The sequence below is a fragment of the Pituophis catenifer genome, unplaced genomic scaffold (genome assembly GCF_029215685.1).
Source record: "Pituophis catenifer annectens isolate HBS135680 unplaced genomic scaffold, rPitCat1.0.hap2 SCAF_8, whole genome shotgun sequence".
Classification (NCBI taxonomy): domain Eukaryota; kingdom Metazoa; phylum Chordata; class Lepidosauria; order Squamata; family Colubridae; genus Pituophis; species Pituophis catenifer.
The window spans coordinates 60,425,583-60,444,983 of record NW_027256888.1 but is presented as its reverse complement, the minus strand read 5'-3'; the positions used below and the strand labels follow the sequence as shown (position 1 = coordinate 60,444,983).

General features: G+C 38.1%; 1 protein-coding gene across 1 annotated transcript in view; it reads right to left on the bottom strand.

Moving 5' to 3' along the window:
- Positions 1 to 11,497: 11,497 nt before the first annotated feature.
- Positions 11,498 to 19,401, bottom strand: part of PAPSS1 (3'-phosphoadenosine 5'-phosphosulfate synthase 1) — a 45,500-nt gene continuing 37,596 nt past the window's right edge. Inside the window, exon 12 of the mRNA XM_070948186.1 lies at positions 11,498 to 12,312. Coding sequence (XP_070804287.1) covers positions 12,174 to 12,312 — 139 coding nt within the window. The 3' untranslated portion in view covers positions 11,498 to 12,173. The remainder of the gene's footprint in view (positions 12,313 to 19,401) is intronic.

The window sequence follows — 19,401 nt, the reverse complement described above, 5'->3', positions numbered from 1 at the left end:
GGCATATAAAGAAAATACATCCATTTGGGTTCCTCCCAAACTGCTCTCTTATCTTTGAAGGAAGTAATGCAAGTTTGAGTAAATGGTCTGTACTGAGAAGATTCTGCTCCCCTGTTACTATCAAAAGGAATTCTGTTCTGTTCTGGGTCACACAAGATCAGTTTGGTCTTTGCCTAAAGAATGCATGGAATATAAAAGAAAGGGTTAACGCGCAATATATTCGACATACATATAAATGCTAATTCAAACCATGATTGTTCTGAAAGACACATTGCTCCAAAGAAAAGAGAAGAAAAAGGAGCCTTTGAATTCAAACCAGGCTTTGTGAAAGTTTGAACTACAATGAAAGCCCAGAGCAATTAAAATGTCTTTATCATCATAGGACAGGAAAGCATTTGTCAGCTACATAGCTCCAGCAAAAATGGTTGTGCCCATGCCGTTGGCTCCACGCAAAATATTTCCAAGAACATTCATTTGGAGTCAGGTCTTAACACAGTGTATGCTTCTAATAGACCAGAGACAATGTGGGACTTGAACAAATGTCTTCCTGATAATATCATTGACAAGTCAACTAGCAGAGATAAATTAGTCTGGCATCAATCCACCAAAAATGTGTGTGTGTGTGTGTGTGTGTGTGTGTGTGTGTGTGTGTGTTTCCAATGGAGTTATTCATTCATTATGGAAATTACTCAATAAAAGTATTAAATGCCATGTGTAAGGCAGATACACTCTGCATCCTCCAAAGTGAGTACTCATAAAGGAAGAAGAAAACTTCCCGTACTGGCCTCAGGATGCTGTGGGTCTTCTTGATTCAGACTTAACTGGCTTGGCTCCTTCTCCAAAGCAAATGTTGCAACCACCGTTTTGCAGACTTTCTCTGAAATTGCAGGGTGGGGAGCTTCGTCCCTGAGATTCCTGGCAGAAGCCAACCAACTCTTTCTCAGCCTTTTTCTTCTGAATAGAGGAGTGCCTTGTTGTCTCACTGACAGTAGCAAGCATTGTTTCTTTTTATTTGAAAAAGCTAATGCTGGAAAGCAAAGAATAGAGCGGAGAAAGACAGTATTGGTTGTTTCCTGTTTTTAGCATCCTTCTCCCCATCCTCATGCTGACAAAGCACTAACCAGTATAGGATGAGGAACTAGGGAACCCCGTTGGAGCATGTGGTAAGGGGTCTTGGACTTGGGATGGTTCAACCGATCTGGTAGAAAACCATTTTTATTTATTTTATTTTATTAATTTATTTTATTAGTTTGTCAAACAAGATAGCAGATGAAGATAACAAGATGAATATGAACATGGACATGAACGAGGGAAATGAATACAAATAAATGAGGACAGTAGGACAGGGACAGTAGGCACGCTGGTGCGCTTATGTACGCCCCCTTTACCAACCTCTTAGGAATGGGGTGAGGTCCATGGTAGACAGTTTAAGGTTGAAGCTGTGAGGGTTTGAGGCTGTAACAACAGAGTTTGGGTAGAGCATTCCAGGATTGACCACTCTGTCGCTGAAGTCCTGTTTTCTGCAGTCGAGTTTGGAGCGGTTTACCTTGAGATTTTATTAACAAAACAATTTTTAGAACTAAACCACTGGACCAATAGGTGAAGTAGTATTTACAACGTGTTAATGTTACAAAGCTCCTTTTTTTCACTGTGTTATATTTTTAGGTTGCTCTGCTATGTCAGCCTCTTAACTTTATTTCTCTATCTTTCCTTGCTGTGTTTGTATACTGTCTTTCATTGCTTTTTGCCAACTCGCTAAGCAGCTTCTCTGTGTAGCAATTAATCCACTGAATGGGAACCTAATCCCTTAGTTGTTAGGCAGTTCTGGTTAATCTGCTTCCCCTTTTCTCTCTCCCTTGTCAGTAAAGACTTCTAGATAATTTTCATTAACAATTTCCATTTCCTATTGCTAGGTGGAATCTATCTTTAAACTTTTTAAAATATCTGGCAGGCTCAATGTGCAAAAAACTACTGTGTGGTTCAGATACATCAGGACAATGGCTACATCCACCTGATCCACTGTGCATTTTATGTGCATCACATGTGTAACACATACATACAAAGAAAGGGAATTTCACATTATTGCAGCCATCTTGACTTCTTTTTTTTTACCAACACAGACAATTTGTAGAACCTTTGGTGTTCTCTTTATACATGTACATAAATAAATACAAAAGTGTGTAAATAAGTACACTAGTATAAGTGATGCTAGGAAGCTAATATCTACCACTTTTGGTCTGCAGCCTTGGTGGATTCTACTTTATTATAATAGTCTTTTCACTCAAATGAGCACCCTTCGTAAGAATTCACAAAATGCTAACTGATGATTAAAAGCGTCAGCCAAAATATGCATTTGATTATGTTTTTGGCACTGTGTGTATTATGTTTGCAGGAAAACTAAACTTAGATGCATTATTTTTTAAATTAAAAAAAATTACACACTTTCTCATTTTATATGTTCTCTGCTTTGGCCGCCATGCCTTCCATAATTAAAAAATGATGAGGCAGAGGAAGAAAACAACCAAAATGATCATTTAAAGTCTGGCAATCATAGAAAAACAAAATTCTAAGATTTGTGGCATGAGAAAAATAATTTATTGACCAAGTTCTCAATATAAACCAACATTGCTAGTTTATTGTTTCTAAATTTTTAAGCTTTTCTTTCATAATTGTTTCAAGTAGCCTTAGCAGTTACACAAACACTGTAGAGGTAGTATTCAGCAGGTTTTGACCAGTTCTGGAGAACCGGTAGTGGAAATTTTGAGTAGTTCGGAGAACCTGTAAATACCACCTCTGACTGGCACCACCCCCATCTATTCTCTGCCTCCCGAGTCCCAACTGATTGGGAGGAAATGGGCATTTTGCAGTAACTTTCCACTGGAGTGGGGAAAGAATGGAGATTTTGCAGTAGCCTTCCACTGCCATGCCCACCAAGCCATACCCATAGAACAGGTAGTAAAAAAATTTGAATCCCACCAATGAAACACTGAGTATGATGCTGTCAGTGATTATAGCACTTCATAGAGTAGAAATATAGAGACATGTAGAAATTATAGCAGCTATAAATAATTCTGTACAAAGATTCTAAAACAGGACTGTGATCAAAGAGAAGGTTTTCCAATGCAGAAGTTAGGATAAATATAGATGACCAGAGACAGTACTTCCTTACAAAAATAAAACAAACCTTGGACTGAGATAATCCCTTCAATTTTGAATTTTGAATTTCAGGATAATTTAGCTTATTATTTATGTATTAACTCAACCTAGACCAGTTTAGCTCAAATGACCCATTTGCTTTATTTGCACACCTTACCATTTAGTGTTCTATTATATTAAGATTTGGCTTTACTTCAACTTTGGTGCAATGTTTACCTACTAAATTTGAAGGGGAAAACATTTTGCACACCTTACCATTTAGTGTTCTATTATATTAAGATTTGGCTTTACTTCAACTTTGGTGCAATGTTTACCTACTAAATTCGAAGGGGAAAACATTTTGCTAAGGAGTTAATTATCAGCAGGAACAATTTAATTGTCTTAAAAGTTCCCCATGTAAAATAAGGTCATCTTTCATTACGAGACTAAATGCAACTAATCAAATGAGTCTAATTATGTATAGTTTGGTCATTATTTTCTGCCAGGAATTAATTTGTCACTAGTTTAGTGTGCACATATAACATATGTTCAATATATTTTGATCTTCTAAATAATTTACCAGAGAATATTCAACCATAGAAAAAGTTAGACAATCTATGAAGTGGTGAGAATTAACTTTCCACCTATCTATAAATAAGTACAGTAACATGAATCTCATGTATACACCCGTAATGTTTTCATACACCTTTCACACTCCAGTAGTTTTAGTACCACACTGGACAGCATGCAGATATAATAGTAAAGTTTCAAATTCAGGCATCTCTCACCATTTCAGAGCCAATAGCCTCCTTCTGAATTCAAACTGCAAGGAAATACATCAGATCTGTCCTAATGAATCTTAATTATAATGGAAACCACAATTTTTCTTGATTACACTTTAACAGCAAATATCAGGGGAATATTTATATACTCCAAAGAGCCATCTGGGAAAGATACCATACAAAACTAACCCTTTTCAACCTATCCTTCACTGGAAAAAGAAAAGTGCAAAGGTAGAGTTTCAGCTTATGCAACTGTCCATTCATGATAATATAAAATGGGTATTGAGGATGACATTTTCTCCAGTGGAGAGATTCAGCTCAGGAATCCAGTACTTATTTCAGTCCCGTTGCAATTTATTTACTTGAATAGGATAAGACATATGGGATGGTTAGCTCCCCATAATGGTACTGTGCATTAGGAATCTTTAGAAAAAAAGATTCCTTTGATTACTTGCAAGTCTCCTTGAATATTATGGAAATGGGGTGGACTTGGGGGATTTAAACTTGGGGACATTAAATTGCTTTTTAGGAGTTGCAGATGTGACTTTAAAGCCTGATGTTAGGTTGCAGGGAAATTGCTTCCTCTCTGCTGCCCACCCCCTTCTGGCAGATTTCAAGCTGCACAAATACAATATTTGTAGGTTAGACAATTGGAACTTTATATGAATGAACTTGGCTTGCGAACTCTCCCCTCTTTGTTCCACTGCAGTAATAGGATGAAAAAAGCATCATTTTCCATGGAATGCCAGAGGACTTTCCTGACGAAAATCCCTTTTGCTGATCAGTAGTTTCACCAAAGGGCTTCCCAGTTAAGGATTGGAAGTGCTCGGCAAAGTCCTCTCTTTCAAGAGCCTGCAGCTTTACTGCCAACAATGACAGTCTTTTATCCCTCTCTGTTGCCACATGGGAGCCAGTTTTTTTTGCCTAAAGGCTTCTAGTTATGCATCTTTAATACATATTATGCACACCTTGTTCTTATTAGAAACTTCCTTTACCAATGCACGCTTGTATTATCTTCAGTACAAATAAATTATTCTCTCAAGAAGTCCATAATGCTAAGCAAAGTGGAAGAGAAGGGAACAGGATGACCAGAAGCAAGATGGATAGGCTCATTACGGTGGCAATGGGGGCACCTAAAGAATGAGATTATACCTGGATATCTGTGTGACCACTAAGAGTCAACACTGACTTGATGAACTATATTTAATCAATAAGTTATATAAATAGAAGAAAATTATTTAATCAAACTGCTATGGTTGCCCCAGACATCTCCATGTTTATTGGAAAGAATCATTTATTTTTGTTAATTTATTTATTTAGGCCATTTATTCCCAAAAAAAGTGGGTGGAAATGTCTATTTTATACAGCGAATGTTGCCGAAGCCCCCCACCCCCCCCACCCCCCCATCCTTTGGTCTCTGCCTCCCAGCAATTTGCCTCCTTGCAGCAAACAATAAACAGCCTGGTCAGCTTCAGCACAGCCTCATTTAGCATGAGCAGCTGATTGGCGGTTGGATCTGCCTCCTGGAATACCGCCTATCAGCTTTTCCAGGCTGTGGGGATCACCACCACCCATCACCGCTACCTATCACTGCCTCTGCACATCCCATTTTTGGCCTTCGCGCGCCCCACTTTTGACCTGTTCCAGGTGGTGGGGATCATTGCCGCCACCTATCCCCGCCGCCTGCAACGGGCCGAAAATGGGGCACGTAGAGGCGACAATAGGTAGCAGTGGTGATAGGTAGCAGCGGCGATGGGCAGTGATGGTGGCAATGGGCAGTGGCGATCCCCACAGCCTGGAACAGCTGATTGGCGGTATTCTGGGAGGCCGATCCAACTGCCAGTCAGCTGCTCGTGCTAAATCAGGCTGTGCTGAAGCTGACCAGGCTGTTTGCTGTTTGCTGCAAGGAGACAAATTGCTGGGAGGCAGAGACAGATTTTTTTTCTTGTTTTCCTTCCCAAAAGCTAGGTGCATCTTATAGTCCTTAGCATCTTATAGTATGAAAAATATGGTATACTGTCCCATGGTGCTTTACAGCAGAGTTTGGGCAGAGTTTGCTTGCAATATTGCATTTTAACCATTGCACTAGGGCTCTTATACATGCAACACCTATAAAGATGGACTGATGCTTCAAGTACCTGGTTGGACCCATCACCTCGACTTTTATGACCTCCTTTGAGGTCTAGCTGTTGTAGCTGCTATTACATTTTCTCTCCCACTTTAATGTTCTCCTCTTAAAGTTAAAAATTCCCAGTTCCTTCAGTGTCTCTACTAGAATTTAATTCTAACCTCTGATCATCCCTTAACTCTTTTCTGTTCAAGCTTAGAGGCTTAAATTTTAACACTATATCTCAAGCTGAGGGCCTAATAAATGCAAAATAAAATGGAGCTGTTACTTCCATTACTATTTGGAAAGAATACTTCTTTTAGGGCAACATAAAATTCATTTGAGTTTTTGCAGCCATATCACACCAATTGTTTTTATTCATTTTATACTCAAGTATTATTCAAAGATCTTGTTCATATTGTCAGCCCTAGGATTCTCTATTCTGTCCCTGTGCTTTGATTCCTCTTTCTTGGGTGAAAAGAATTTCATTTGTCCTTATCAAATTTATTTTGTTTTTTGAAGCTTCTTTCACTAATTCATAAGATGGTTTTGAATTTTATTTCTGCCTTCTAGATTAGTCATATTATTCATTTTATGACATTTACATATTTGCCATCTCTGCCTCAGAGCCATTATTATTTTTAAATAAAATTATAGAACCCAGGATTCAAGCTTAAGGCACCCTATGAGATGTGTCAGTTCATTATGATGAGGAATTATTGATGATCACTTCCAATTAAAAGTTAGACTTCTTACTGGCGTCCAATAATTACCCTTTGTTTTCAAGATTCTCAAAATTAGAGCTTGGTCAGTAACGAGTCCATAGTTAATTTTTGCAAATCATTTATTTTTGAAGACTGTTTACTTATTTAGGAAAGTATTGGTTCCACAGAATAAGTAAATCTTATATAAATTTACTTATACTTTATATATATATTTTTCTAAACTATTTTTTTTTATTTAGTCCTTTTCTATAACTGGATTTTCTGCAACTGATACCGCTTTGCACTACTTTTTAATTAGGTATGTTGAGTAGGCTGTAAACCTTAGAAAAGGGGCTTCATTTGTAATATAAATATAAATAGGTTCACAAAATTGTAAGCAATGTTTTTCAAACTAATAAGATTAGCAATGAGCAGGGGTGAAATCCAGCAGGTTCTGACAGGTTCTGGAGAACCAGAAGCGGAAATTTTGAGTAGTTCGGAGAACCGGCAAATACCACCTCTGGCTGGTCCCCGAGTGGGGTGGGAATGGAGATTTTGCAGTATCCTTCCTCTGCCACGCCCACCAAGCCACACCATGCCCACCAAGCCACGCCCACAGAACCGGTAGTAAAAAAATTTAGATTTCACCACTGGCAATGAGCAGCGATCTGCATTTTTGGTTTGGCCATTCCGTTTAATGCTCTGCAATTTGCATCACTTATTACTAAGAGGCAAATCTTCCAGATGCACATCACTGTAATGGAGGCACACAAAACAGTAAACTTAAGGCAATCGGGAAATTATGCCATTTTGATGACAAAGTAGGAAACCATGGTATTTTTCTTACCAATTTTCTGGCAAAACTGAGATCACAGAGACATAAATCATTATTTATTTTCTCTGCTTTTAATTGTGCATATAATAGTATTTACCATTTGAATCCTCCAGACTTGTTTTAATAGCTTTAATTGTTTGCAACAATTCCAGATCTGTTCCTACCGAACAATCCAGGCAGTAAAATTCAGAGTCCCAGACCCAAGCCAAGTTCTTTAGTCTTCATTCACAGAAAAAAAATGTCTACATGTCAGTTCAGGACTTCGATTTTGAGTGTGTATAGCTTTAAGAGGAATTGTTTAGCAATTCCATTGTGCTAACAGGGCTATATTAGGACAGAGTTCTCAAATGTGATCCTGTGACCCCAAAATAAATGAATTTGGGTGACCTACCCCATAGATACAAATGGCAGGTTGCAAACTGGCAGGAATCCTGATGACTGCAAAAATAATGCGGGTCTATCAAAGTAAGGCCTGGCAATTTTATTGGAGGAACAATAAACAGGCATCTTCCACTTCCTGTTCCTTAGGGTAGCTCCTTCTCCACTAGTGTAGCAGCCATTTAACAGAATAACAGAGTCTTCTGGAGGTCTTCTAGTCCAAATTCAAGCAAGAAAAACCCTATATCTCTACATGGGGCTCCCCTTGAGGAGCACCCGGAGGCTCCAACTGGCGCAGAGTGCGGCCGCGTGGATGGTAATAGGAGCGTCATGGCGCTCCCATGTGACACCTCTCCTGCGCGAGCTGCACTGGCTCCCGGTGGTCTTCCGGGTGCGCTTCAAGGTTTTGGTTACCACCTTTAAAGCGCTCCATGGCTTAGGACCTGGTTATCTATGGGACCGCCTACTACCACCAATAGCCTCCCACCGGCCAGTACGCTCTCATAGAGAGGGACTCCTCCGGGTGCCGTCAGCCAAACAGTGTCGGCTGGCGGCCCCTAGGGGGAGAGCCTTCTCTGTGGGGGCACCTACCGTCTGGACTGAGCCCCCCCCAGAGATACGGAGGATCCCGGATCTGCGCACCTTCCGCCGCGCTGTGAAGACCTTTTTATTCCATCAAGCGGGCTTGGCCTAATCTCCTCCGTCTTTTAATATGTAAATTTTAATCTGTTTTTAAATTATTGGGGTGTTTTAATCTGTCCGGGCCAAAATGATTTAATTTGATTTTATCTGGTTTTTAAATTTTGTGTATTTATGTATTTTATTGCTTGGCTGTTCACCGCCCTGAGTCCTTTGGGAGTAGGGCGGTATACAAATCAAATAAACTAAACTAAACTAAACTATGTATTTCAGACAAATGGTTGTTCAATCTCTTTTTAAAACGTCCAGTGTTGGAGCACCCACAACTTCTGAAGGCAATTAATTGTTCCACTGATTAATGATTCTAACTGTTAGGAAATTTCAACTTAGTTCTAGGTTGGTTCTCTTCTGGATTAGTTTCCATCCTTTGTTTCTTGTTCTGCCTGTTGTACCCTCCCTCAGGCTCCTCCTGGTCATCTCCTACACATGCCTTTTTTATTACCTGGAGATTGTTCCCAATGTTTTTATCAGCTTAGAATTTAGAATAAGAGTTGGAAGGGACCTTGGAGGTCTTCTAGTCCAACCCCCTGCTTAGGCAGGAAACCCTGCACCCCTTGAGACAAATAGTTATCCAACATCTTCTTAAAAACTTCCTGTTTTTGGAGTGTTGGAGCATTCACAACTTCTGGAGGCAAGTTGTTCCATTGGTTAATTGTTCTAACTGTCAGGAAATTTCACCTTAGTTCTAAGTTGCTTCTCTCGATTAGTTTCCACCTATTGCTTCTTGTTCTACCCTCAGGTGCTTTGGAGAATAGCTTTACTCCCTCTTCTTTGTGGCAGCCCTGAGATATTGGAACACTGCTATCATATTTCCCCTAATCCTTCTTTTCATTAAACGAGACCAGAGGTCTTCAGACTTGGCAGCTTTAAGACTTGTGGACTTCAACTCCCAGAATTCTCCAGCCAGCTATGCTGAAGTCCACAAGTTAAAGTCCACAAGTCTTAAAGCTGCCAAGTTTGAAGACCTTTGAACTAGACATACCCAGTTCCTGCAACTGTTCTTCATATGTTTTAGCTGGGAGATATCATACTAGATCAAATTTACATTTGTGGTCAGATATTGTCACAAATTATGATTCAACTGCAGGTTTTCTAATGCATAGTCTTAACCAAAATACTATCTTTTCACAAATGAGTATGTTGTTTTTTTCCATATTGACTTGCCCATTGGGTTATTGCCTAATTTTAACTATGATTGATCCCTTTTTCTTCAATGTTGTACTAACATTGAATTATGGCTATTTTTGCCCATATAGGTAGTCCTCGACTTACAACCATTCATTTAATGATTTCCAAATTATCATAGTGTTGAAAAAAAAGTGTCTTACGACCAGCTCCCACACTTAAAATTATCACAAAATTCTAATGGTCACAATCAAAATTTGGGGGCTTTGCAACTGGCATATATTTATGATGGTTGCAGTGTGATGGGGTCACCTGATCACCATTTACCACCTTCCCAGGGGGTTTCCAACAGGGGAAGCCAGATTTGCTTAATGACCCTGTGATTCATTTAATCCTGACAAAAAGACCATTAAATTGGGCATCACTCACTTAACATTACAATGGAAGTTCTGGTCTCACAAGGTAATTGTAAATCATGGACTGTATAATTTTAAGTAGATGGATTAAAAAAAGTCCTTAGGATTCTGTGTATGTGTGTGAAATAGCAGATACATGGAGGGAAGTTCTTGATGCTTGTTTGCTCTTATTATTTTTTCTTCACCTATAATTGCAATGTTCTTGGCTAACAAGCTTACATAATCCAAATTACTGTTATGAGTATTTGCAAACTCCTTTTTATAGAAGCAAATTATTCGTCTATCTAATTCTGTGTTGGTTGTCTCGATAGACCAGCGTTTCTTAATCTCGGCAAGTTTAATGTATGTAGACATCAAGTCCAACAATTCCCCAGCTAACTCTTTCCAGGGTTGGAAACAAATGTTTTTAGTCCCTCTAACTCAGGGGTCTGCAACCTTAAATACTCAAAAAGCCATTTGGACCCGTTTCCCACAGAAAACACTGGGAGCCACAAAACCTGAATAGGGTGGCCAACTCGATGTCACTCACTTCCACCAGTCACATGACCCCCCCCAGCCACGCCTAACCAGCCGGTCATTAGGGCAGGGAACCAGTTGTTAAAAAACACTGGTAACTACAAAATCCTTTTGACATATCTCTCTGTCCCCTCCCTCCCTCTCTCCCCCCCTCTCCCTCTGTATCTCTCTCTCTCTCTCTCTCTCTCTCTCTCTCCCCCTCTCTCTGTACCTTTCTGTCTATGCCCTGGCCATTTCTCCCATCGTCCGCCGTAGCCCTTACTTTCTCAGGCCAGGCAAGGAGTGACTGGGAAGGAAGGGTGAGGGGCGGGCCAGCCAGTGTTGGGATCACCTGACAGGGAGTCACAGCAGAGGGCCCAAAGAGCCGCATGTGGCTCCGGAGCCACAGGTTGCTGACCCCCTGCTCTAACTGGAGAAATCAAGAACTGAGTCTGGAACCTTCTTGCATGCTTTGCTATAGAATGTGCTCTTATACAAACTTTCACCTTATTTTTAAGGCATGGATACTTTAAGGACACAAACTGTATAGTATCTAAACAAAGCAGAAATGGTACCTAGCCAGAAGTCAAGATTCACATGTACAGCTTCTACAATAACAAGGCTGTTTTATGTTAATTGTTAGTTTGCAGCTCCCAAATATTGAAATGTCAAAGGATCAAAGCAGGCACTTTTGAAGCAGACAAATATCTTTTTACCGAAGCTTTCCTTTCTCCAGAAGGGCAAACCTTTGTGTTTAATTAGGAGCTAATCCACTGAGCTAAATGAGACTGGAGCTTAAAGAATAATCGTATCAACCAAAATAATTTTAAAAGAGCACTATATTGAGCAGAAAAGTTTAAAACAAAAGTTTGAAAGACAGCAATAATGTTACAACCACCAGAAACATATGAAAAAAAATTAGTGATCCATATAATCAGGATGCCCTCTTGTATTTCCCATAATTTTTTACATGATTAAGAAAAAGCTAGGCAAAAATAAAAATCACAAATTTATCAAATAACGTTTAATTTCCCATACAAGGTTACTTTGGAGATTCCATATAAGAACCTCAAAGTCCAGACTGCAAAGTACAAGTGTAGTACACTAAAAGCTATTTTATGATGATCAAATTCAACACCTCTTTCTAGCTCATGTAATCAGATTATAATAGCTATTCCTTAAATTATAAAACACAGCACTGGAATTCCATTACATAAAGTGAAAAGAAAAAAAGTAAGTTTCAGCATCCCAGAAAAGTGCAGGTCAAATACAAAGACTAAATAGAATATTAAAAAAACATAAAGAGAATACATTAAAAAAAAAGTTTGTTAGCAATATGTAACAAAACATGTAAGAAAAGCAAAGAATGTTTCTTAAGGAAGATATTTAGGAAAAGTTTTCTTGTCGGAAGCTGCAACAAAGCAGCATCACTGAGTGGTCCCTTGTCTTGTTAATAAATCAAGTGTCAAAGGTTGATCTGCAATTGATAAGAGCAACTTAAACTTTTTCCAAGGATTGGTAATACTCTGTCAGCACAGTCCACGCTTTAGGAGCCATAAAACCTTCAGGAGGATTTTGACCTTCTCGAGCCAGTTTGCGCATGCGAGTTCCTGAAATGAATTCAAAATCTTCATGGCTAAAATCAAAAGAAAAGAAACCTTTTAGAAGGAATATGCAGTGAGTTTCAATTGAAGCTTGTTTGCATTTAAAGTAATACAGGCTGTCCTCAACTTACGACCACAACTGAAACCAGAATTTCTGTTGCTAAGAAAAGATGTTTTTCAGCAAGTCGTGCCTTTTTTGCCGCGCTTGTTAAAAGAGAATCACTGAGGTTGTTAAATGAATCACACGGTTATAAAACGAATCCCATTCCCCCCCCATTGACTTTGCTTTTTGGAAACTGCCTCGGAAAACTGCAAATGGTGATCACATGACCCAGGGACCCTGCAACCGTCATAAATATGCGCCAATTTTCAAGCACTTGGATTTTGATCACATGAGTGAGGGAATGCTGCAACGGTCTTAAGTACAAATGACTTTTTTTTCAGTGGCGGCGTAATGAATAGTTGCTAAATGAATTGTTGTAGATCAAGGACTACCTATATTGTAAGTCAAATGAGCATCTTACAATCATGAAGGATCACACTAGCAGTAAGAGGCACTGGCACTGCACAGCTGTGGGAAATATGTCATTTGACAACATTGGGATGAATGGGATGTCAGGAAAAAGGGGAGATAAGATTTTACAATTTGCTCTTAGCATGCCAAATGTGCTTACAACACAAAAGAACTATTTGGAAATCCCGCAGAAAGCATTTTATTTTGCACATTCAAAAATATTATAAAAGTAAAGGTAAACGTTCCCCTCGCACATATGTGCTAGTCGTTCCCGACGCTAGGGGCGGTGCACATCTCCGTTTCAAAGCCAAAGAGCCAGCGTTGTCCAAAGACGTCTGTGATCATGTGGCCAGCATGACTAAATGCCAAAGGTGCACGGAACACTGTTACCTTCCCACCAAAGATGGCCCCTATTTTTCTATTTGCATTTTTTACGGGCTTTCGAACTGCTAGGTTGGCAGAAGCTGGGACAAGTAACGGGAGCTCACCCCGTTACACGGCACTAGGGATTCGAACCGCTGAACTGCTGACCTTTTGATCGACAAGCTCAGCATTTTAGCCACTGAGCCACCTCATCCCATATAAAAATATTATACACAAGTAAAATCTGCCACAGAACTGCAGTGTGGCATGATCTGATTCAGTTTCTGGTCAGTCTTGCCATGCCTTGCTGAAGATATGCTTTTCTATGTTATTGCTTCTTCCTTCCTACTCCATATTCTGTGCTTCCAAAAACACCGGACACCCTATGATTTCTTTAAAACAAATTCTGTTGTGTTTCTGTGAATTTAGATGGTTTTCATCTTCCAGAAGCTGCCGATATTTACCTTCTTCTATGTGGATATTCTGCTTCCATAAACATTCTTTCTCAGAAAACAAAATGAATTATTTGTTCGTAAGATACCACCCATTTACTTATGTTACAGCATAAATTAATTAGTAAAGACCACTTTTCCCAGAAAATAAAGTATTTGCATTCAGTCGACAGCATGACACAAATTGTCAAATGGATACATAAGAGAGAAAAACAAAATCAATGAGCCATGAGATAACACTATTTACCTAGGTTTTTATTAAGCAATTTAAAAACACGCAGCCTCAAAAAGTACAAACGCAACACACACAGTTTTCAAGTCTCCGAAGCAAGAGTGATATATATCAATAATAAAAAGAAATGTTTTTACTTGCTCTTTTACTTGCTCTTTTACTTGCTCAGCCTGTTCCATCTATGTTTTAGTCATTTTCAATTGATCCATCTTAAATATAAGCTGAATGCTGACTTCAGTTGGATATGGCTCAAGGCAGAAGAAAATGTGAAGCAAATGTATTTGGGGCTAATTTGCTTGTCTGAATGTTAAGCTATACGTATTACTTAGCAAATGAAGAACAAGTCTTCTCACTGTACATGCAAAAACTTAGCAACATAATCTTTGAACTGGATGGGTACAAATTTGCAAGGATCGCTGCAATTCTCAGAAATTATCTCAGGATTTCTGTGCAATAAACTACTAACTGTTAATAGTAGTGCAAAATATTATTAACAATTTAGAGTTGGCAAGCTACTGGTCCACCCATTTTGAAAAATCTGTGCTGCCAAGTAATATCTTATTCCAAATACTGGATAACAGTTCTGATCTTAAAATCATTAGAAGATGTATAGTGGCCAAAATTCTGGAAACTTTTTGGGAAAAGTGTATTTTCTAAAACTAGCTAATAACACCACTTTTTTTTTGGAGTAGTACCATAAAATTATAATACAATGGAAAGATAATTTAATCAAGAATGTAATGCAATAACTTTTATGAAGGATTTGCTATTAGAATAGCAGTTACAGTATAAAGAAGAAAAGTGAAACATGTAGAAAAAATGAGATATACAAAATTTATCACGTCAGTTAATACTTAGTTGGGTAACCTTTAGCATAAATTACGGCCTTACAACATCTTCCCATGGAGTGAACCAAGTCTTTTAGTTCTGCAGCTGTTATGTGAAACCAAGATTGAATGATTGCTTCTATTAACTGGGTTTTATTGCTGGGTCACTTCTGACTAACAAGCTTCTTTAGTCGGCTCCATAGATTTTCAATTGGGTTAAGGTCTGGGCTATTCTCAGGCCATTCCAGCAGTGGAATATGATTATCTTGAAACTCCCCAAAAAAGTGATGTTATTAGCCATTAAACTTCAAAAATACACTTTTCCCAAAAGATTTCCATAATTTTGGCCACTACTCTATATGGAACTGATCCCCTCCCCAGCTCTAGATAATTTCTATGTCTTGGGCATATTGGATCTGGGGCCCAAAACACCAGGAAAGCATTAGGTTGCCCTCCTCTGAAGCTCCAATCGTGGTGGATGCCAGTAAGTGTATGTCACATTTAAACATCTAACAACTCATGCATCATGTCTGATGCAATCCAGGGACTCTGAAATGTTACCCTGGGTGAGTTAACAGAATAACAGTGTTGGAAGGGACCTTGGAGATCTTCTAGTCCAATCCCCTGCTCAAGCAGGAGACCCTATACAATTTCAGACAAATGGTTGTCCAATCTCTTCTTAAAAGCCTCCACTGATGGAGCACCCACAATTTCTGAAGGCAAGTTGTTCCACGGATTGATTGGGCTAACTGTCAGGAAATTTCTCTTTAGTTCTAGGTTGGTTGTCTCCTTGATTAGTTCCCACCCATTGCTTCCTGTCCTGCCCTCAGGTGCTTTGGAGAATAGCTTGACTCCCTCTTCTTTGTGGCAGCCCCTTAGATATTGGAACCCTGCTATCATGTCACCCCTACTCCTTCTTTTCATTAGTTCCCCATCCAAGATTAAACTTTCTATTCTACTATGCTTTTGGCATCTTGTTCTTAGCCGCTTAATAACTGGTTACTTTTTAATAGTTTTATTTTTTTATGAATTCTCCTTGGTCATATTTAAAGCTTTGTAGAATCTTTTTTGACTTTGAGCCTGACAATTTTTTAAAAAGAACATGAAATAAGAACAAATCTTATTGCAATAGTACTTTCATATATTCAGATTATGATTGATCATGCCATTCCTTGTCTGTTTATATTTATTATTTATGAACATTTATTTGTTATATTTCTGTTCCACCACAGCTGGCCAATCTTGGCAGACTTCAAAATGCCAAGTTGGGTTATTTGGATTTAACATCTAGATGGGAAATCAAAAATGGGAAAGCTGGGGGATATAAACTAGAGAGAGAAGTAGAAAGCACATGCTTCAAAAAGATAATCAAACACTTTTTTCATATTGTTGCTCTGAAAAAAACATGGAAGAAGTGAAGTTCTAATCAAAGAACTTACTACTTGTCCAGTAATTGTAGCTGTCTGATGCAGCTGCAAAATAATTATTTCAAACAAAAAGGTAAATATAATAATATAAATTTTAATAGAAAATTTGTGTGCTTTAAAGTTTAGGGGGAAAAATACAGTATTTGTTGAGGATAAATGTCATTAGTCAGTGTGAAAGAAATCTCTTGAACTTTTGTCAAAGGTTGATATATAGGTACCAACTATATTTCTCTTGTGAGAACATTCCGCAAGCAAGACCTCACACAGTGATTTTCAGTATTATTTTTTTGTTTTATATTCCTTGCTTGCCCTGCTCACTTGCCAGAAATATCTCAAAACACATTTAGGCCAAGCTGAATTTTATATTTCGGTCCTTACCTATTCCTTTCTTTTATTTCCTATAGGTAAAGGTTCCCCTGTCCATTGTTTCCAACCCTAAGGGGCAGCACTTGTCTCTGTTTCTTAGCCAAGGGAGCCAGCAATGTCCGAAGATATTTCCATGGTCACGTGGCCACCATGACTATACACTGAAATGCACAGAACACTGTTACCTTCGTACTGAAATGATACCTATTTATCTACTCGCATTTGCATGTTTTTGAACTGCTGGGTGGGCAGGAGCTGGGGCAAGTAACCAGAGCTCACCCTGTTGTGAGGAGCTCGAATCTTGAACCCAGGCTGTCATCCTTCTAGCTGACTAGCTCAGAGTCTTTAACTGCTGAGGCACTATGTCCCCAAAATTATTCCCTATAGTTTATTAAATTCTAAACCTCAAAGCAATAATACTTTTAGGAGTTTTTCGACTTAAAACCTATCAAAAGGTCTCTCTTCTATATTGCATTTATTATAGCAAAGCAAAAATAAATACATTTTTCCTAGGAATCAAACAACACATGCCATTTTAAAAAATAATATCATGACCATTATATCTCTTACGTTCACTGCCAACTCAAAATAGGAAATTTTGAAATGTTGTGATATATTTGTGATATAATTGGACAATGCTACACCCACAGGTTTGTCACACAGGAGACCTAGTTTATATACTTAATGTTAACTGGTGTTCTATGTTCTAATTGTATTGTTGTATGGAATTTCAACACTGAACTTTTGCATATATTCTACCATCTGTATTCTATAGCTCCTCATTCCTAGGGCTGTTTTCTTCTTACTATTCTTATTAAGCAAGAAACAAATTGAGAAAGGAGTTTTTGCCTAAGTAATGAACTCACAATGGGGCAGAATTATATGTGGTTAGTTTTAAGCCATGCCATTTTATACTAACATTTGTACTGGATAATAATTGTGAATAAATTCAGCTCTCTAAAGAAGAAAGATTACAGGGGCCTTTCAAAAAAGAAAAAGAAAAAAAGCCAACACACGCTTCATAATAAGTATTAATGAGAAACAGTTTATTTTCCATTTAATCTGGCATTCAAAATGTATTTCAGTTTGGGGAATAAACTATACTGAGTTACTCAAAAGAAGTTTAATGGAAGATCTGAACTAGGAATAAACAGTGCAAATTAGAGACATTTCCTAATTGAATCAAGTGCCGAAAGATACTGTTAATGTGTTTTTTATCAAGCATTTCTGTATAACAGACGCAACAGCAGCTAGGGACAATCTGTGTCATTAAAACAAGTGAACAAATGTCTGAATATTCCGCACAAACATAGAGCTCTCTGACAATTTCTCAAATTACAAATCAGTTTTATGTAGCTTCGGGGTAAAGAAATAGGATGGCACAATATGATAGATAAAATCTTTGTTACTAGATGGGAGAAACTGTAGAACTGTATAACTTGGTATCATGAATATTAAATATATAAATAAAACTCCTTAATGGATTAAAGGGAAATTATAGAGGTATTGCAACAGGCTGTGCCCACACAGTAATTCATAATATTATGTATTTTATGACTGAAGTAAGAACTGTAGAATAAATTACCTCTCTATTATCCTGGATTGGGTCCTTTTAATGGCCAGGTTATCACAATGCCAAACAAAGTACATTGCCAAATAAAATAATAAGCATCTCCATATTTCTAAAGCTACTATTCTTCTACATGATGTTAGAGCCATCAACTCTATTTATTTTGGAAAAATCAAAAGAATTGTTTTCAGACAGAGGATTTTTTTATTTTCTCTATTTGCTCCTTTTAAATGGAGGCATCAAGGCTTAAAATTTCCAAAGCTTACACTCTACCAGTGAAGAGCAAATCCCATTATGAAAGAACATACATTTTACTCACATTGACCTACAGACTGTTCCAGAATATATGCAATTACAAATACATGCTGGCTACTATTGTATAAAACCTGTCTAATAGATTAGGAAAACACAGGCATTCTGTCAAGAAACAGAATTTTCCAGAGTTTTTATTCTAAAAAACTTCATTAATTTACAAATCTGTACATTTTGTTTATAATTATAATAATAATAATAATAATCCCAAACTGCTATCACCATTGCTTTTAAGAACAAGCCTCAAGAGTAACCAAATGTGAAACAAACAAAATGTTAAAAAGTTATATTATTTATGGAGTTACTTACCAAACACATCTAAATTATATTAAAGTAAGCAAAATACCTTTACAATTCCCAAGGCACCCCTAATGTTTGGATATTAGCTGAAAAATTGACACGCCCTAGATTGTGCCAGATTTCTGTGAGAATCAATATAATATTTAGGCTATTGTAGTTGGGGAGTTTCTTTGAGTCATTTTATTTTTTGATTCCTGAAAACTGCCTGGAGTATTCCCTGCAATTTTAAGGGGCAAGGCTTCAAATGAGGTTCACCATTGCCTCTTTCTTCCTAGGGCCAAACAAGAGTGAATATCACAAGATCACCTGCTACCTTTGTGTGTAAGGTAGGGCTAGAACTCACTGTCTCCCAGTTTATATTCTGATACCTAAACCACTACACCTAACTGGCTCTCTTTTCATTTGGAACAGCTGACAAAACACAATACTGAAAATAGGGAATAGACTGGTAATCTGTCAGTACAGTATTCCAACACTGGAAAGGGAGACCGGTATGTTGTCATGTAATTTATCTTCTCCCACTCCCAAACTGTGACAGAGGGGAGATCCAAGAGCATTCTAATATTCTTGCCACTCCTACAGTTCTAACCATGGGAGGTCCAGCATGGCTTAACTGGACTAACATCACTCATCATTACAGGCAACAAATAGTCAAACATTCTACTTCATTTGACTTTCAAGCCACTATGCATGTATTTATATAGAAAATCTGGCCTGCTATTTGGCAAGAGACATGAAATAATAAAAAGCCCATCAGT